Raw genomic sequence first — 21,718 nt, 5'->3', positions numbered from 1 at the left:
AGATCGTTGTGGAATCTTGTTTGAACGACAAAGGTGCCAAGGATACCAGTCAGGACCAGATATCCAAGGGTGTTTCTTGTAGACACAATGTCAATGCAATGGTACTTTGGTCTCATTTGATTGTTCCCTATAGTGACTGCTCCCAAAAGTTAAAGAAAGTATAAAGGAAAGGCTTTCCAGACATTCTAGTTGGCTCCAAAATGGGTAAAACAGTGGTTCACAGACATTAACAGAGCAGATAGCAAGCCTAGCTTTGGTGGAACCAGCATAGATCGACTAAGTCCATGCCCTTTTTCTGCTGCCTTTTAAAGTCTGGCTTGTGTAGCCATGATCAGCAAAGGGCTTGCCTGAGAAGGTCAGTCAGACTACTATATGCTGAATACCTGGAAACCAGTGTTAGCCAGCAATTCCTATAGATTGTGGAAGACCTATATTACCATGTGAGAGACGTGTTTTCTATTTTATCATTTAGGCTGTCAATGTTGGTATTACTCTGATAATTCTGGACATGGTTTAAGACTTGGTTTTACCTTGTTTGGTTTTCTTTCAGCGGAACAGTGCCCCTGTTACCAGAACTTGAGATTTTGTTTTTATAGGGCGTACTGCATGTACTTCCCCCTTTTTGTGCCTGCCATATCTCCCTTTTTGTACCACCCATTCCTTCTTCGTTATTTTTAACTTTGTGTCTGTCAAACTACCTTTAACAGCTTCAGCGTTTATTTCAGTGTGAAGTGCTACACTTTATAAAGTAGTGTATTTACTTGTATTTGGACAGCTCGTCATTGACATTGCAACCTAATCTGATTTGTAATAGTTTATCTGAAGTTATACTACTATAATTTAGATAGGTGTTTTTTTTTCTATCATACAGTTATGCATGGATTTGTTGCGTAAGCTGCTTAATGAAAACCAAGCACTTTTATTAACACGTGCAGGTACGTATAAATCTTTATGCTGCTAATCTCTACACCAAGTGAAACATGCTTACTGTATTCAATTGTATTCCTTTGCATAATACGTATTTATCATACAGAAAATGTTGTGTTTTGTATGTATGCGGACAGCAGACTCATTAATCATAAGAAGTTTTAGTTTACAGAAATTTCCCAGTAATTTACATAATCAGTTACATTTTATTCTATTGCCGTAAATTCTAGACAACACTTATAAATTCAGTATCTAATATGATATTGAACTAAAAATAAATGTGAAGCAAGGATGGCATTATCAACTTATTTTCCAATTTGTATATTTTGAGGGAAACCAAAATTTTAGGTAAAATTTTACTGCACGTAAGTCAGTGATTATTATAAACTGTTATACACCGATGACTCTTTTCTGATGCGTTTCAAATCCAACAAAACCATCCCCCATAATTATTAAATTACTTCAGATATGGTAAGTTTTATGGCTTTAAATACTTCAAAATCTAAAATACTAAGGCTGGGTACACACTGGAGCGACGGGTATTCGTTCCAACATTGGAACGAATGCCGTCAACAGTGATTGTGCGTCCACACTGGACAATCACTATTACGTCATTCATTAATAATTCACTGGCCGCTAGCGATATCCTGAGGTTTGATGTGTAGCACATCAAACTTGGCAGCCTTTGCTAGCGACCGTGGGAGCACGCAAACATGCGTGTACACTGAGCGATGTAGGAGATATGTAGTTACGAACGGCATATCGTCCCGATATCGCTCCAGTGTGTACCCAGCTTAAGTATTAACTTTCGACCACATATAATAAACATCTATTTAATTTATCTAGCAGTTTGATACAAGTCGCTTAAATTAACCACATTTATAATAAGATTTATGTTTTTGATTTTAATATTCAGTAATATTGGCAACTATTCATCTTCATTAAAAATACATGATTCAGTAGTTCTTTCTCACATGTAACTTCATGTTAGAAAATATGACTAAGGAATGAATATAATAGAAAAAAAAACAGTATTTCACTTGGAGAACCATGATTGCAAATATTTTTTGTAGACCTTTTCAGCTGATTGGCCTTGATACTATTATCAATTGAGTATTCAATCTTTGTGTAGTGGAACAGTATCATAATGCATATAGTGTTATGTATTTGCTGCCTAATTTCTAGAAAACTAAATTCAAAAAGAAACCTTTTTGTTTACTGTATATATCGGAATTTCTCAAGTATGGAGTTAATCGCTGGGTTTTACGCCCAGATCTATTCATTCATCTGACATTTTCCCGTGCAGTAACCCAAAGATTCCGTGTAAAATGCTGGAATCTATGGATTTCCCCACTCATGAAACCCTAGCGGCTGCATTTAATACAGATCTTTCCTTTCACCTTCTGAGGCTTCAAGGAAAATTGAGCATTTTGCGCGGTGATGCAGTACCGGATTGAATAGATCCGGGCTTCGCGGCTAATTGTAACTGAAAAAAAGATGTTTCTTGAAGAACTTGACTTGACACACACAGTGTAAGGTCTTGTAAATTTGTGAATTGAAGATCATGCTGGTGCCATGCAAAGATTCTTCACCAATGCTTAATGTGACCATGAAGCTGACATTGTCTTTGTTGTGTGTGCCTTAATGGCATCTAGTGCATTTCGATCTTATTATTTTTTTTCTATAAAATAATAAGTTCTTTGATCCATCTACAGTCTGTTTAGTTAACATCTGACCTTTTCTTACACATGTGGGAAGAACAAAGAGGTAGCCTGCTTTTCAGACGTCTTCCAGTCTTGATGGATAAATTGAAATAGCTTACAAGATCCAGAGTATGTGTGTGTGTGTGTGTGTGTGTACATAGATATGGATAGATATATATAGAAGAAAGAAAAGTACTCTCTTTTTGTTTGGGGCACAAGTTCTACCAAATTAATAATAAACCATAACTTTCATAGTATTCGTTAAAAAGTTCCTTTGAGATGACCTGGACAGAGACAGATGACGTTTACACACATAAATAAGGCAGTAGCAGCCTCTATTAGTAAAACTTTAGTGGTTAATCCATAGACATCACTTAGATCAATTTGTGCAGTTGAGAAATAATTATACCAGGGTGAAAAAATTGTTTGTACTTAAATATCTTAACTAAGAGGGATGTTGTCCCTTAATAAGATCTGGACGTACACTGGCCGCAAGTTAGCGAATCATAAAACCGCTTATTATATTACACTATGTAATTTCTTTGTTCTCGTTCTTGGGTTGAGCATAGGACGGTACCATATTTTTTTTTATTTAGTTGGAATTAAGGTACCACTTTGTCTGAAAAGCCATTTAGGAAAGGCTCTCTAGCCCATAAGGCTTGCAGTTCAGTCACTCTCCTGCAGTAGTTGCCATCAAGAAAATAACTGTCATACACTTTTTTTTTTTTTATATCCAATATCTGGTTATTTTATTCTCAATATCTGGTTATTTTATTCTAAACATTCAGATAAGCAGAAAAATATTTTTATATTGATATTGTCGGAAAATACAATATAGAGCAGTAGCCTATAAGTAATTAAATTGGTGACCAATATTCAATGAAACAATTATATAATTCCTAGGGGTTCAGACCAACTATCACTGGAATTGACATCCGATAAAAATAAACAATACATTGTGTATAACTTAAAAAAAATATATAGAATGCAAAAATAGAGGATAACACACTATCAATTTTATTGTGTACATCTCAGAGAAAGGGGGATGGAGTGGGGAGAAAGAATTGAGTAAGTAGAAAGGGGGGGGAGTAACATGTTAGTATAGTCCCAACAGGTGCATATAGAGAATCCATTTACAAACCTGTAACAATCGCATTAAGAACATATAGTATACTACATCATAGTGATCATTGCAAATGTTTGTACAAAAACCATTCCATAGATTCAAAAATTTTATTAATGAGTTTGAGTAGTGTTATCTATTGGGATGTACTGTATAGCATCCCTATTTTTTCTGAAACCGTATCACACCCTTTTCAATGTCTGGGAGGGTGGCCCTGCCGTCAAAATACAAAATTTGTAGAAGCATACATTTGACTCGTCAAAAAAGGCGGAGTCTTAACAGTCCTGCTTTGTAAAATAACTTTTTTGCAGTGTACACTATTGTCGTAAGCAATGTTATACCATCTCTTAGAATGGTGCTCCACGTTCCAATTATCAAGATTCGCACATAGCAGTGCCAGAGGGTCTCTAGTGAGGTGCAAAGAAAATGTAGTATTAATAAAATGTATTCCATAACTTGCGAATATGGCCACACTCCCAGAAACTGTTAAAGAAAGTAGCCTTTTCGGCTGCACATTTCAAACAGCTCCCAGACTCCTCCAATACCATGTGTGCTCTTTGACTGGAAGATATGTAAGCTCTATTGAGCACTCTAAAATGCACTTCCTGCAACAATGCTGACTGCAATATTTTCATAGTGCTTTCATAATATTTCAGCACTGGGTCAGCACTCTGCAGGTCCGGAATTAATTTAGACCAAGCTGCAGAAAAATAATTCCACATCTTCCCTGAACGAGCTCCCTGCTCATCCATCATCAAAAGCTTAGTACGGCATGTATTAGTTGATAGAAAGGAAAACGGCGACCTTAATGAGTCATTCGTATCTGGATTTAACATAGGGGGTGGCATGGTTTGAATACAATGTCTTATCCAACACCATATAAAAGTTGGTGTTGGATATATTATATTTATCTTTTATTGATTTGAAAGTAATTGGCCACCCGGATCAAAAACATCCTTGACCGCAGAAATCCTTTGTTGCGCCATTTAAATAAAAATATATATATTTTCTAAACCTGGGCTAAATGCAACATTGACCCAAAAAGTTGTATATTTTGTACTCTGAGGATTACGTTTAAGTACGCGATTGATTGAGAACCAAGTCTTATATGTATCACTGAACATAATATCTGGCAGGGGAGTGCAGACCGTGGTGTATGTAGGAGGGCACTGAGAGAATAGGGGAATAATTGTTCCTTTTGCAGCAAGAGTGCAGTATAATCATTGCGGTCAAGACATCAATCTAAAATATATCTAAAATGGACTGCATTAAAAAAAGCCAATAAATCAGGAACTAGTAGCCCACCTGTCCATCTAGTACATTGCAGCTTGACCAAAGCAACTCTGGATCTTCTACCTCGCCATAGTAATTTAGTAAAAGCCTTGGAGTATTGTTTAATATCTTTCCGTGAAATGACTATGGGCAGCAATGTGCATTATGTATGATAATTAAGGTAAAATTATGCTTTTAAGAAGCGCAGTTCTACCCATTAGAGGCAGTGGGAGTAGAATCCAATCCTCCAACATTTTGGCTATTTTAGTAAACAATGGAGTATAATTAGCAGAGTATAATTTGGAAGTGGCTGGAGTAATCTGAACCCCAAGATATTTCAAACTAGCAATTGCTTTGACAAATTCAGGACAGATTGGGGATGAAAGTAAAGATCGAGAATTAGTGCCTAGTGGTAAAAGTTCTGATTTGTGGAAATTAATTTTGTATCCTGAGAGACCCAAATTGAGTAACAATATCTACTACTGCAGGTATAGTGACTTCTGGGTGAGATATAAATAACATATTGTCTGCAAACAGAGCTGTTTTAGTCTGAACTTTGCCTATTGTAATTCCAGAGTACTCAAGCAAGTCACATAAAGCTATGGCCAGGGGTTCCTAGGCAATAGTGAACAGGAGTGGGGACATTGGACAGCCTTGCCGTGTTACTCCTAAAGCAGCGTATTTCAACCACTGTGCCGCGGCACATCAATGTGCCGCGGCACATCAATGTGCCGCAAGCTGTTGTCAAGTGTGCAGTGGCGGTCAGCTCATCACACTTGTTCTGTAGTGGTATTTTATTCCTGAGGAGGCCAATGGTAGTGTGTTTTATTGTTGCGAAGGTCAATGTGTGTGTGTATTTTTTTATGTGGGAGCCAATGTGTATGTATTATCATTAGTCACGAATGCCGGATAGTGTGCCTAGGCAAGTTTTTAAAATCTTGGTGGTGTGTGCCTTGAAAAAGGTTGAAAATCACTGCTCTACAGGTTGAGAGAGGTAACTGTTACTTGCCACTTACGTGGCAGGCTCAGTGTACATAGCGGAAAGTATCTGTATGAAGTCCTCTGGGAACCCAAACCGACGCAGGGACTCAGAGATGATCCCACATCACCATGTCAAATGCTTTTTCGGCATCTAATGAAAGAAGTGCCGGATCCTCGGAGGACACTTTTGTGGATAATAGACAGAACCCTCCTTATATTCACAACTGAGTGTCGCTTCACTATAAACCCCATCTGATCCGGCTGGATCACTGAAGGTAGAATCCACTTAAGTCTGTCAGCTGGTATTTTGCTAAGAATTTTATAGCCTGTGTTTTAGTAATGAAATTGGTCTGTAAGAACCAGGCTGCTCTGGTTCTCTTCCAGGTTTCGGGAGCACTTTAAGAATTGCGGCATGAAAAAATTGGGTAGAGTATGATCTTTTCAGAATCGTATTGTATACCACCACTAACGTTTTTCCAACGATGTAGAAGAATTTTATAATACTCTCCCGTAAACCCGTCAGGCCTCAGGTTTAAGCGTCTTGATCGTTTTGGACAACTCTTCCAACGTGACAGGGGCTCCTAAATGGGAAGTTTGGTCTAAAGTAAGGCAGGGTAGTTTTAGATGTTTCCATAAAGTTTCCTTTTGGACAGAACCAATTGGCCTATCTGCATATAGAGCAGCATAAAAGGATCTAAAGTTCTCTGCAATTTGTTTTCCTGAGTGTGTATTGGATCAATCAGGTTGTTGCAATGATTTAACAAAGTTAGGAGAGAGTGAACCCCGTAATAAGTTAGACAGCAGACGACCAGTCTTGTTCCCCAATTTATGAAATCTGAAGTCCCGAGCATACTGTGATCGATCATGGTAATGAGACCATAGTATCAAATGTTAGTTTCTTCTTCAAATATAGATCCTTATTATATGGGGTAGGACTAGATTTAAATAGCTGTTATGCTTCAGTGAGTCCCTTCTGGCTAATCAAATAATTTTTATTATAATATTTCTTGTGTTTGAAATAGGAAATGATCTCCCCCCCTTAGAACTGTTTTAGAATCTTGCCAGAAGATTAAAGGATTAGATTGGGCATAATCCATGTTATTAAGTAGATTGCCAAGCTGATTTTAACATAGGGCCATATTCAATTCTTTTCGCACCCGCAATACTTTTTCGCATTCCGGACTTTTCGCCGACATCGCCAGTTTTGCATACGAAAAATAATCGCACGCTCTCTCTATTCGTCATATTCAATTCCAAAGGACGAGAAAATGCGTCCTGGCGAAACTCTTAACAGGCGAAAAGTGTTGGCAGAATTGGGAAACTCAGCTTGACACCCCCTAAAAGATGCACTAACATTGGGGATCATTCTAGATGTCCCCGATTTAGCCCTACTGAAGCTATTTGGGGTACTTAAGTGCTGTCAATCGCTCCAAAATAGTGGCTTTGCACAAGTGGTGAAGAATAGCATTTATCAGGGGGTTTTTTTGTGAAAATAAGTATTCCTGTCAAATTTCGGGTACTTGAAAATGGGTGCAAGCATAGTTAAAAATCACTAAAGTCAAGTGTTAAGTTGCACAAAAAACGCACCTTCAGCAAACACCTGCAATAAAAAAAAACACCTCTCCCATACTTTCAGACCTCCCAAAAGTCTCTTTCGCTAGTTTTTGCATTTGTACCCCCACTTTGTACTTTTTTGTCCCCATTTTCAAAGTGCTTTTTTGGGGTGTTACTTTTTTTGTATGTGTTTTTGGATGCAGTTATCCTTTGGGGGGCTGTCCAAAGGGGTGCAGAGTGGTTTCCGCACCTTTGCACCCCAAAACCGCAATTCTGCACTTTTTTCCGCAGGGTAATCGTAGGCAAAACTTTTTTGCCTATTACATTGCATTGACTTTCCACGTATGCGAAAAGTCTTTTTCAATTCAATTGAATACGGCGAATAGTTTCCACCTGGTGAAAAGACTCAATCGGCAATACTTTTTCGCCGATCACGACTTTTCGCATCTACTTTAATATGGCCCATAGAGCAAAATTTTAGGGAAGAAGCTAGATAATTGGGGAACTTCCACTGGTAATAGGGTCCCCTATCAATTGTAGCTGTCAATGTTACCCAAGTTAACGCATGATCTGAAATACATATTGTTTCTATTCCGGCATCGATCACCCTTGTGAATAAGGTACTAGAGAGGAGTATGTAGTCGATCCTAGAAAGAGAACCATGAGCTGCAGACCAGCAAGTATACTCTTTTTCAGTTGGTTTGAGATATCTCCATATATCTGAGATCTAATTGTTGCATAAAAAAGGGGACACCAAACTGAGGGGGCCTGCTACTTCATTTAGCTAAAGTTTGTCTATCTAAAATTGCAGAGGAAATAATGTTCCTACTATGAGCACAGCATCAGGGGAGGACTGTAACCTTCTACTCACTTGCTGAAAAACAATCCTACTGTACACATTAGGTGCATATATCTTGCACACTGTATCTAGTATTTTGAATTTCAATTTCGGCAATTAAGAATCTGCCAGCTGGGTCTGTAAAGGAAGAGTGCAGTATATAGGATAAACGTTTATGCAATAGTATCACAACTCCTCTAGCTTTAGTTAAAAAATGTGCTGAGGCAACTACCCTATATTGCAACATACAGGTTGAGTCTCCCATATGCAAAATGCTTGGGACCAGGGGGTATTTTGGATAATGGAATATTTGCATATAATAATGAAATATCTTGGGAATGGGACCCCAATATACACACAAAATGCATTTGTGTTATATACTGTACACCTTATACACACAGCCTGCAGGTAATTGTATACAATATTTTCAATAATTTTGTGGCTCATGCAAAGTATACACACAGCCTGAAGGTAATTTTATACAATATTTTAAATAATTTGTGCCTTAGACAAAGTTTGTGTACATTGAACCATCAAAAATCAAAGGTTTCATCATCTCAGTCATGCCAAAATTATTCTGTATTTCGGAATATTTGGATATGGGAGACTCAACCTGTATTAAGTTTGAGAACTTCCGGAGCCAATAAGTGGGTGTTTTGCAACAATTCTAGATCAACCCCCTGTTTATGGAGATGAGTAAATACTCTTACGTTTAATTGGAGAGTGAAAGCCTCCAATATTCCATGAACCTACTTTAATTGCTGTCATCAAACAATCATAGTATAATTATTACCAACAGCTATGTGTCTACTCATATTTAGTGTACGTCACGTTAAATTCAGGGGTGCAAGGTATGGGAAAAAGGTAGGAAAGGGAATATAGAGGGTGACATAGGATTCAAATTTGTGAAATAAACTGAATAAACAAAATTAAAAAAAGGGTGTTAGTTCAAGGAAACACATAAACATCTGAAGGGATAAATATCACTCCAAATGTGCGCAAAAAGCATAGTAGTACTTCTGCTAAAAGAAATAATGCAAACCGAAACATTAGATAAAGGTTTGGCTCCTAACCCATCACAACCCAAAAATATACGAATACAATATTTATGCGGCACAATAGAGCTAAAATCTTTAAACATAAAAACTCTAGCAATATATTCAGGTGACTGTAATAGGGAAATTTTCCACTAGTAGAAGGAATGACCCATAAAAAATTCTCATACCTTTGCAATCATATAAAATGCGACTGATATTAAATGCAAGTAGTCCAAAATCTGGGCTCCACTCACATCTTCCTGCTTCTGTAGTCAGCCCACAGGTACTTCTTCATCCCGAACAGGAGTGAACGAAGACCCATCAAATAGTCTTAATCTGGCAGGGTACAATAGCGCAAATTTGTGACCCTCCTTATTAAGCCTGGAGCAAACGGGAGTAAATTCTTTGCGTGCCCTGGTCACTTCTATAGAATAATCCTGAAAAAGGAAAATACATGCGTTCTCCCATTTTAGGTTATGTTTCCTGCCAGGATTGCTTCTTATGTGTAAAATTTCAGGCACTTGAATATAACCACACAAGGTCTAATATTTGCCTCATTCAATGTGCCTAGACGATGCACCCTCTCAACACAAGGTCTGTACAGACATCACGGAGGTCTAATAAATCCGATAGTCTGATGCAAAAAATGAAATCGTGTGGGTCTCTTTACAGTCTCAGGCAGCCCAACGATTCTCAGGTTGTTTCTCAGTGACCTATTTTCTAGGTCATCTACTTTATTGCATAGTTGGTAATTCATTTTCTCTAGTGCAGCGTATTGTTTTTTAAGTTCCTGTATGTAATGGAAGGTGGAACCCACTTTGTTCTCCACAGTGTCTGTTTATCAAGCTGCATGACACGTGTCTGGAGTGCTTGAATTGCCTGAGTTAATGTAGCCGCTTGTTCCTTCAACATGGGTCCCATAGTTTCTTTAATGGCCTGCACTACTGTGTCATAAGAGACTGGCGTGTGTGGAGAGGTAGGAGCTGCACTGTACTCCCCAAAATGCTGAGAGCAGTCATCTTCCTCAGCATATAGGAGCCGAGGAGATCCTCCACTTGCCTGTGTCAGAGGTGCAGCCGCCATCTTAGACTCCTGGCGGTTATCCGATCAGGGTTTACTTTTCTTGCCTGGCATGAGTGGGGAGAAGTATTTCTCCATGTTCCAGAGGTATGTAGTGTTCCCTCTAGCTCCGGCGGGAGGCAGGGCGCTGGAGCTAGAGAGGGCATGCCCGTGCGCGCGCGACCGAGAAGGGGGCGTGGTCATCGGAAAAGGGGGCATGTCTATAAGACACGTCCCCTTTTCGTCACTCTTGGGGGCGTGCCCGGCACTTACGGACACGCCGGGCAGCCCCCAAGCCCTGCAGACAGGGAGAATAGATGCCCGGCGGTGACCGGGTCACCGCATGTTTCTCCACCCGCGGGACACTGCGTCCCGCGGGTGAGAACGGCTCCCGCAGGCTGTTAGGGCAGGGCGCTTTTTGCCCTCCTCCTGGAGGGCAGGGTGCTTTTTGCCTTCCAGAAGGAGGGCAGGGCGCCGCGCCCCGCTAAAACAGCCTAGCGGGAACGCTAGGTATGAGATGCAGCCCGGGGAATCAACAGTATGCGGGTAATTGGCTGCAGGGGTAGCGGAGCTCAGGCATTCGGCTCCCTGCTACATGGAAACTGAAAGTGGAAGTCAGTGTCATACACTTTAATCAAACTTCCTACAGAGGCTTAAAATGGGATGGCATTTAAGATTAAGTTAATATTTCACAGTGCTGTGAAAACTCAATCTGAGGACAGATCGATTGACAGAATCTGACTAGGGCAGATGCCAATCCCTTAACAAAGCCCTCATGTAAAAGTTCAAGAACTCAAAGACAGCCCAAAGCAAACTCCAGTCCCCTTCTGGCAAGAAACCCAGATCCACCTCCCACTTGGCCTGTAATGTTTGCAAACACCTGGGGTCAATAGCTGACCTGAGGGATAAGTAGATACTGGCTATGTGTCTCTTGAAGGGAAGGGTGCAAATTAAAGCACATATAGGAAATTCTGTTTACAGGGGAGAACAGGGATCCAAACTATAACCAACCAAGCCTTTTGTGCCTACAACCAGAATGGGGTATAATACACAAGATTGAACTCTGCAAGTAAAATTGCAGAGGGGTAAGCGTTATACCAGCCTGCTGAAGTAGTGCCCAATGAGCATCCCCAAACTACGGGACAACCGCTCAGTCGTAAATTTGCATCAGTTGTACAGCCAAATAACATATCCGGCAGTGCCATGCCACCATTACCTCAGGGTCTACATAACGTTTTATAAGCAGTACGGGGATATTTAGACTCCCATACAAAGGAGGCAGAGTAAAATATCTAGCTATAGTGGAAACCTGGGTCGGGGAGAGAGAAACTGGGTAATGCTGAAGAAAGTATAACAATTTGGGCTGTATCATTTTACCAAACTTAACCTACATGCATCATGAGATATAAGCACACCCAGATACTAAAATTGAGAACACCAACGCAAGGGAAGAATCAACTGGCTGGGTTAAAGTAGGAAGTATAGAAATAACTACAGACTTATTCCAGTTGATACGAACACTTGAATAAGTACCAAACACATCCACTGTTGCCAATAGAGTCAGAAGCGATATGCTGCCAGCACAGGAGAAAAAACCGTAACATTGTCTACATATAAGGTGATTTTCTATTTAGAACCCAACACAATAAGGCCAGAAATAATAGGACAGGCGTCAATCACACAAGCCAGCAACTGTATGGCAAGTGCAAATATGGATGGGGACAGCAGTCATTCCTGACTGGTACTCTGGCTTAAGGAAAAAGCTTCATTAATGAACCCATTAACTTGGACTTGTGCAGCGGGGGGTTGAATACAGAATCTGGAGTCAACCAATAAAACCACTACCTATCCCAAACAGAGTACAGTGCATAAAAAAATTACCACCCAACAAAATCAAACTCTTGACGACATCCAAAGAAACCACAAAAGTGTTCTCTTCGTCCACATGTTATAATTGGAATGGGAGTAGAGACGTCTAACATTAGTGATAGTGGATTTACCACACATAAAGCCAGTTTGTTCAGGGTGGTCTAGTTCCAATAGAATCTTAGACGAATATCCAGAATCGAAGCCAGGATTTTGAAATCTGTGGACAACAAGAAAATCGGGCAATAGTAGTCTGGATAAGCCAGGTCTTTACCAGGCTTGGGAAGTATCATTTTGCAAGCTTCTGCCATAGAGGGAAGCAAAGGTCTTTAAATGTTTCTAGCAATTTAGGATTAAAAAGCCGGAAAAGTGGTCCAAATAAGCCAATTTCATCTGAGTTTACTGAACCCGGGAAACACAAACTTCAATCAAATCACAAACCACTCTAGCAATAGATTGGTGAGGATGCTGATGTTTATATTACTACCCAATCAGCCTGTGCACAGTAGGGGAGACTAACCCCATCTAGAGCCATATCGGCCTGTTTGTAATGATCATGGGTCGAAAAGAGGAGCTGATGGTTGGATGTTTCTATCAGAAGACTTCTACTTCCAACTCCTGCTTCTTATGAAAGTCTCATTTGTACCACCCAAAATATGAAGGTGCCCAGGAGAATGGCCTTTAAAAGCATCCCAGAGCAATTATTGGCTACATGAGCATTATCACAAAGAAAAGAAGCCCTCCCCTCTGAGTCAGTCTAAATCCGATGAGCTACGATGCAGTGACTTCTTTATTCCACGCCAAGTTCCATTGTGCTTTGTGTGCAGATTCAGTTGCATACAGTATCTCATTACAAATTAATCAGCGCAGTGTCATGAAGCGATTTGTCGAATCCGCCTCGTGAAGTGAGTTGTCGCTTCCGATTGTTTGGCAAAAGAGCTGCTCGGCTCTTGGGACCTGGCAATTCATTTGCACTTTGTATCTCGCTCCACATGGTGCATTGAGACTAGATGTACGAGGGCACATCTGTAACAATATAAGTATTGCTCCATGAAAATAACACAATAATTAAGCGTCAGAAAGTAGAACCACCACGTCTAGGTGCTTGGAGGTCGAGCCAGTTAACAACATCCTAAGGTCAATCGAAAAAATTAGTCCTCCCGTGACAACTCGCAGACGGGCAAAAAAAACATAGTGTAGATAAATGGCTTTTAACAAGTAAATTTGGCTCGAGATTTTTGAACTAGAGCAGAAAAGTTCTGAAAGACAGCAACCCATTATATTCCAGAGGACTTTTTAACCTATGTACGGTGTAAAACAGCGTCCTGATCTATATAATGAAGGCGTTTCACAATAAACATGCACGGAGGCATCCCTTGGAGGAAGGGCCCTGGTGGGAATCCAATGAGTTCGTTCCACAGAAAATTGAGGAGTAAATTCATCTGATCCAAAATAATAATCAGCCAGGTTTCCAGAAAATGTTCCGGATCCAAACACTCCGCCTTCTCGGGCAATCCAACCAAACGAATATTGTTACGGCGGAAGCGTCCCTGACAGGCTGCCATTTGAGTCTCCAAAGAAGTCAAACACCCAGGAATTGGAAAAGCGTGGTCTTCCAAGGTAGATATACTGATATGGTCCCTCATTTTTTGCATATCCTATGTCATCAAGTCAATATGGTCTGTGATCCACTTATCAGAATCCATTAGAACTCTTAACTGTTGTACCTGGAGTGTAGAAGTATCAGACTCTGGAAGAACAGACAGCAAAGCCAAGATGAAGGATTATGAATCGGCAGAAGATGGCCCAGGGTCCTTCAATGGAGCGGATTTTGCAGGACTCTGGGCCATCTCCTGCCAATTCATAATCCTTCATCTTGGCTTTGCTGCGCTGTTCTTCCAGAGTCTGATACTTCTACACTCCAGGTGCAACAGGCCTCTGATTTTCTGCCCATTATAGCAGGATACAAGTGATCCAACCCAGGAGGCTCAGGTTTAATCATACACATCAGCAAGGAATAAGTTGGTTTATTTAAATCAAAATGAAAACCAGCTGGGCTTTACAAAAATCAGTAGAATAATAAACTGTATACTGCACCACAACAAGGGATCTGCAGGAGTAGATACTGGGGTTCACAGAACAGAAGACCTCCAAACTGACCAGGCGACTCTAGTTGCAGGCAGAAGTAAGTCCATTCACTGGGAGAGCAATGAACGGGCTGGAAATAGATTCCCAGGATGGCGGCCATACGGAACCCTGCAGGTGATGGTCAAAGGCACCTCCAAACAAGGACGCAGTATCAGCCAGAGGTGTGCAGAGGCCTCTCGAACACACAGAGCCACCCTTAGCACTCGAACATAGAAAACAGGACCCAGCGGCAGTGTACCATGGAACCACAATAGGGAGACTAGGAATTCCGAGGTAGCCCCGCTGAGAACAGCTGCGGAAGGCTCAAACAAGACACCGGAGGCACCAGTGGAGAGTGGAAACCACCGCAAAGCAGGTCAGGCAGTTGGAAAAGCCACAGCATAGGTAGAGCAGGATTATCAGGCTTGAGTGCTGTAACACGCGGTTCCTACTCCATGCCAGTCCAGGCTACTCCCTGATTTTCTTACATTTTTAACGAAGCGTTCATTAAAGCATATAGATTACATAGGCTATATTATAGATAGCAAATATTTTTCATTTCTAAACTTGTTTTCTGAGTTTAAAAACTCAATCTTCATGGCAAAATATGCATTGAAAACAAATATTTGGCTATACTTAGTAATTTATGTATAATTTGTTTTATAATGCCAGCAAACTAGGAGAGCTTAGGGTTCTAACTCTTTAATTCTGAAACAGACTATTTATATATACACTAGTCCAGCCACCCTCCCCCACACTCCCTCCCGCTCCACGGGCCACTCCAGCCCCCCCCCCCACATGTCACAAAATAAAAAAACAAATGAAAATCCCCACAGCTCTTACCCTGTTGCGACTGTGTCACGTAGGTAGGCTACGGCGTCTGTCAGCGTCGTCCTCATGTTGCAGGTTCAGTCACAAGATGAGCTCCGCTTCCTGTTTGCGGCGTGACATCACCACATCGCCCTTACATGCCTCCAGAGCGGAGAAGACTGCTGCAACAAGGGACAAATGTACCATGGCCCCGCTGTTGCTCCCAGCATCGGCAAGTGTGTACGCATTTGTCAGGGCTCGCCGCACATAGAACAAGTACTGTTTAGGTTCTCTAAAGACTGGAGTTAGGAAACACTGCTTTATGGAAAAGGTCAAAAAGTTTTTTTCTTTCATGTGTAAAATCTATTTGAAAGTTATCCTCTGGAACTGATACCACATTATGGGAAGCCATCCAATGCATTTCAACAAATTTTATAAGGTGTGACCTATCATTGCTGACTGTCCATAATTAAAGGCTTATTTAATTATTGAATGGGAATGCATCTGTGTAAAGGGGCCCATACATCAACAATCACAAAAGAATGGTTCAGATTTTGATTTTTATTTCCCACTAATCTGCGCTCATACGTTACAGATATTTTTACGTTACGTTACAGATATTTGTCAGTGATTTGCAGATCATTTTCAGGAAAGACAGATTTGCCAATCTTGAAAGGCCCATCATTTTACTAGAAACTGTCTACAAATCTGCTGATCGTTGGCATACGCTAACAATTTACAGCCCCGAATGGTCTGTGAAATCAAACATGTTTGACAACCTGATTTACTGATTCTGATGACTATTTTGGTCAGAATCTGTGATTGATGTACCCCATGCATTGCTGATTTGTTTTTTTTCCCCCAAACATCTGCAAAACGAGGAATTGCCCCAATCTATCGCAGATGTACATGCACAATTCAGGATGACAGACAGCATCAGCAAGTTCACATCCAGCAGTTTCAAAGAAAACCACTAATACCCCTTTTACACCAGAGCTAAAACCCGGGTTATTGCAGGGTTAACTCTGGTAGATCCTTGGTGTAAAAGGGGAAAGGGTTGGATTGCTAGGTCGAGTGACCCGGCAATCCATCCCCGGTAACTAGCAGGGTTTAACACAAGAATAACCTGTGCAAACCTGTAGTGTAAACGGCACGATTCGGGTCACGGCGACCGATTTGGCCGGCTTTAGTGGCGTTTGGAGATGACGTCATCTCCAAGCGTCCACTTCCATCGCCGGAAAAGCCGGGTCCATGTGAATGGCACCGGCTAAATTCCAAGCTGGTGCACACATCCAGAGAAGGTGCCAGGAAGGGTCAACATAGTGGTACGGGCATAAACAAAGTCTGAAAAAGCGGGCAGTGCACCCATGAAACACGTTTAATAAATTTATGCAAACCCAATTCCTACATGTCATATATGTATTGAGGACTTCCTGTACAATGTTTGAGTTTTAATAGACCTTAAGCCAATCTCAAAAAAATTGGTAAGTCTCTTCAATTGATTGGACCTACACTACAAAGAACTGTTACATTTGGCCTTTCTGAAAGTTAAGGTGCATACACATGGTCAGATGTGTCAGATGAACGATTTGACCATCGATTTGAACTATGAACGATTTTTGACTGCATTAAAATGACTGAAATCGTCCAAAACTGACTGCAAACACATCAGATGTCATATATCGTAATCTGACCATCGGGAACACGCACCGTTCAAACATGCCAGATTTTCCTTCAGATATGAACGATTGAATTATTTTTTAAATCGCTATCGTTCAGATCTGAAGAAAAATCCGACCGTGTGTATGCACAATTAGGCAGAAAACACAATCAATTCACCTGTTTATTTCATTGAGAGAGTGCAAACCATTCCGTTAAATGTTAGAAAAAAAACGTTTTGACATGTTTTACTAAGTACAGCCATCTACATGACCACTGCCATAATTTAGATAACTATTGCTGTCAGCAGTATCCAGTTGTGTGTATGTCTATTTTAATTAGTTGTGGCAAACCTAGGATCAAATAAATTGCTTCCATTTCTCTATTTTTGAGTCTATTATGGCCATTAATACACTTTTATGTTATCCTTTATCCATAGGTGAAACTAGACATTTGGTAATGGGTGGTCCCAGTTCCAACCCAGTACCAGAAGTTTGGCACTGTGTTTTGTGATCATTATTTAAGATTTCCTGTTATTCCTATTAGTGTTCACCCTGAGTGCAGAGACACTGAGGGGGAGTTACAGGGAAGGTGAGTGCATAGGCACTGAGGGGGAGTTACAGGGAAGGTGAGTACATAGGCACTGAGGGGGAGTTACAGGGAAGGTGAGTACATAGACACTGAGGGGGGTGAGTGCAGAGACACTGGTAAAGTTACAGGGAGGGTGAGTGCAGAGACACTGAGGGGGAGTTACAGGGAAGGTGAGTGCAGAGACACTGAGGGGGTTACAGGGAATGTGAGTACATAGGCACTGAGGGGGAGTTACAGGGAGGGTGAGTGCCGAGACACTGTGGTAAAGTTACAGGGAGGGTGAGTGCAGAGACACTGAGGGGGAGTTACAGGGAAGGTGAGTACATAGGCACTGAGGGGGAGTTACAGGGAAGGTGAATGCAGAGACACTGTGGTAAAGTTACAGGGAGGGTGAGTGCAGAGACACTGAGGGGGAGTTACAGGGAAGGTGAGTACATAGACACTGAGGGGGGTGAGTGCAGAGACACTGGTAAAGTTACAGGGAGGGTGAGTGCAGAGACACTGAGGGGGAGTTACAGGGAAGGTGAGTGCAGAGACACTGAGGGGGAGTTACAGGGAATGTGAGTACATAGGCACTGAGGGGGAGTTACAGGGAGGGTGAGTGCCGAGACACTGTGGTAAAGTTACAGGGAGGGTGAGTGCAGAGACACTGTGGGGAAGTTACAGGGAGGGTGAGTGCAGAGACCCTGAGGGGAAGTTACAGGGAGGGTGAGTGCAGAGACACTGAGGGGGAGTTACAGGGAAGGTGAGTGCATAGACACTGAGGGGGAGTTGCAGGGAAGGTGAGTGGCCACCAAAGGGAAAGTTGTCCAGGGCCATCTTCATTTTTGTATTTCTTCTGCTTCTCTGAGCCTGCTGGACTGACATGACTGACGCTGGCTGCCAGGGTCCCTGGAAAAGCTGAACACACTGCACTGACTGAATGATGACTCATCGCTTCTTTCAGCCAGTAATCAGAGGAGACTGAAGCAGACAGCTCAGCTCACTTCAGACTCCTCAGGACATTGGCTTAAATATCTGAGGAGTCATCAGGCAGCCAGGGCCCGCCCCCACCCAGTGCTGCTCAGCTTAGTTTCTCCAGGCCACAAAGCAGAAGATGCTGCTGCATGCTGAGCCTTTACGCTCAGGGCCGGGTCCAGGTGGCCTCAGGGGGTAGTAGTGGGCAGTCGCAGGATCCCCGAGTGGTCGGCCACCGGTGTAATTAAGCAGAGCAGGAGGGCAGTGTCCGGTCCGGAAGTCCCCCATGATGACTGCTCTGAGCTGCTGAGACATCCCCCTTTGTGCAGCCACTGCAACTCCGCTCCTCCTCACAAGAATGTGATTACTCACGGCCCGACGTCATGATGTCACCGTGTGCTTGTGCATCAGTAGGATCAGATGACTGATCCTATTGGTGCTAATGCAGAGGAGGCGGAGCTGCTGCTGGGAAAGGTCCTACCGGTTAGTCGCGGAGGTAACTCGTTCCTGACCGGGCGTCCACATTATTTACATAAAAAATTTAATTACGCCGGTGGAGGCTAATGGGTGGTCCGGTGCACCCCCGGACCACCCCTTAGTTTCGCCTATGTCTTTATCAGTTTGACTTTTTTGGGGGTTACTGGCAGATTTCCACATTTTTACCTATACTTACGTGGCAAAATCCACAAAAAACGATTGCATGAATGCAGCTTCATGACTTTTCTAATAAGTTTGTGTGTAAAACGTGGACGCGCATAGCTGCAATAAGCGCTTAAAACCCACGAAGGGTGTGTTAAGTAATCACAGCTAATTGAATTTCCCCTTTTGTGTGATATCCTTTGCTGATTATAATTATTTTGATAAGGTTTGGCTGCTGTTCATGAGGTTTTCAGCTTCTCTTGATGTCTACATCCCTGTGTCGTTTTCGGATAAGTTCTTTTATGAGGCCAGTCTTGGTGGTAATCTTAGTTGTCTTGCGTTTTTTTCTTTACAAATGCCCAAAGATTCTCATTACATTTGCATCTGGGCTGTTACCTGACCAGGGAAGGACATCTACGTTATCTTCTGCCAAGGCTGCCACCTTTTTAAAAAAAAAAACATTTTCCTACCAATTTTTTTTTAAATAGAGGACCTAGATACCTGATTGCATTGCAAACAAATTGTTTAACAGGAAGTCAGAATTACGAAATGTAAAAAAACTGGCGTTGAGTCTAATACTTTGCACACGTACGTGTGTGTATGTATATATATATATATATATATATTTATTTCTACTTCAGGGTCCATAGGGGGTCCACAGGGTTGACCTTGGGGTATAGGTAGGGAACCAAATCCGGGCACCACGCAGTTAAAGCTTTTAGCTCCCAGGATGCACTTGTGTCCACTCTCCCTATAACCCCTCCCCCCAGCCTGAGGCACCTCAGTTTAAGTTGGTGCCCGGCCGGAGTTGGGTCACCGTTACTGCAGGGGGGCTGCTTAGCAGCCCCTAAGCTTATAATTTATTTTAAAGAGCTTTATTTTATTATTTTTTACTACTCTTCAGAGCGGCAGCATCAGACTGTCCAATGGACGTCTAAGCTGCCGCTCCTACACCCCGCCGGCGCAGCGGGACCCCAGAGTCTGTACTAGCCGGGCTCTGGAGGAATCCCTGGGCTGCTGCCGGATCGACGGGGACAGGTAAGTCGCGTGGTCACCGCTTGCGGTGACCCGCGTGCACATGCAGCCTTATGCCTCCGGTCTCTGGGGACAGACCGGAGGCGCTAGCGGTGGCGGTGGGCTCCCCCTTCATGGAGGTATACCCCGCGTGTCCACAGCCCACCAGGGATTATTGCGGGAGCCGGCATCCCGGTGGGTTAATTGCTAGCCAGGGGAGGAAGCCTTCCCTGTCTTATCGGCTCCTCCCCTCAGCTCAGCGCGCCTTTCAATGCTACAGTCTGGCGTCGCTGAGCTGCTTCCTCCGCGGGCCACGCTTCTGAGGTCTCCAGCGGCCATTATCTCTCGGTGGTGCTGCAGAGCTCCTAGGATGACAGTGAGCCCAGTCCCCCTGCGTACCTGGCCATTTTGGGTGAGTGTACACAGCGCTATAGCCTTCCCAGACACTGAATCTGGGCAGTTGAATGTAGCGACATTGTGCAGTATATTATATGTCATGCTTATGTATGTGACTTATGCTAGTGCTGACTGTCTGCTTTTTCTCTCACCTGTCAGTGTATATCTATCCCTTTTCTTTACTGCCTGGGGTGGTTCTGAGACCTCACATATATATACTTGTTAATATTTGTGAGGTTTGTCACATACTGTTGCGTGCTGCACGTTGCCATATTTTAGATGGAACTGTGTGTTGCATACGCTGATAATGGGCCCCTGCAGCTACTCTTAGCGTTAGTCAGGACCGGTATGGCGCTGCTTAATATTTCCGTCAAGATAGTCGAATATATCTGACCAGGAGATTGCACACGATACTGCACCCATTATTGCTATCCTGCAAGTCATAGCCTGCAGGAATTAGTGCGGAGGATTTTAACTCAAAGGTTTATGTATGCGGCGCCATCTGGTGCCGGGCCCCTTGCATGACCCCCTTAAAGGGCGGTTTATTTCTTAGGATCCTCTCCTTTGAGGATCGCCGGGCCCCCATTGTCGTCACTCGCTTGGAGTTACTTCACCATACTGCCCTTTTCAACTCGGGGTATCTCGCAATTTCTTGCAGTTTACCCCTGTGTCACAGACTATCGCTCCCTGCCAGGGTTTTTCACAGTACATGAATTACCTCCGATACCACATCGGTCTGTCATTCCCCTTGCAGGGATTACCACAACGGCCACCCTGGTGGATGTCGTTTTCTACGAAATACTAAATGGCGTGATATACGCCCTGTGGTTACTTCCCAGTGGCTCTGCCGTGAACTGGATGGTGTATTCGGCTCTTTCCCTCTCACATGGGGGGAGCCGATTTCAAGTATTATTATCCCTGCTTTGGGGCTGGTAGTCAGGTTCATTCTGGATATAGAGTATGTCGATCCTGCACCTGTATCATACATTTCCCGTTTCTGCCCAGCGGGTGGATCTCATGGCGGGAGTCTGGCTGTCGCCAGATACGAGGAGTCACAAAGGCCTCCTGTTTCCCATTCCCTGAGGGTCCTCACAAGTAATGGAATCTCCTTCTGGGGTGGATTTGTATGTTCATCGTCGGATTACAGGCATTAATACGCCTCCCA

At 42.5% G+C, this 21,718-nt stretch overlaps 1 protein-coding gene across 5 annotated transcripts in view; it reads left to right on the top strand.

Annotated features, from left to right (window-relative positions):
* TOPAZ1 (testis and ovary specific TOPAZ 1) overlaps positions 1-21,718 on the top strand; it is a 238,509-nt gene that overhangs the window by 94,650 nt on the left and 122,141 nt on the right. For all 5 annotated transcript variants that reach the window (XM_088463597.1, XM_088463599.1, XM_088463608.1 and 2 more), the window contains exon 9: positions 872-935. In XM_088463597.1, the coding sequence (XP_088319723.1) occupies positions 872-935 (64 nt within the window). The remainder of the gene's footprint in view (positions 1-871; positions 936-21,718) is intronic.

The sequence above is a fragment of the Taudactylus pleione genome, unplaced genomic scaffold (genome assembly GCF_031769625.1).
Source record: "Taudactylus pleione unplaced genomic scaffold, aTauple2 ptg000053l, whole genome shotgun sequence".
Classification (NCBI taxonomy): Eukaryota; Metazoa; Chordata; class Amphibia; order Anura; family Myobatrachidae; genus Taudactylus; species Taudactylus pleione.
The sequence above is the reverse complement of the archived record's forward strand: the minus strand, read 5'-3'. Positions and strand labels throughout refer to the sequence as shown.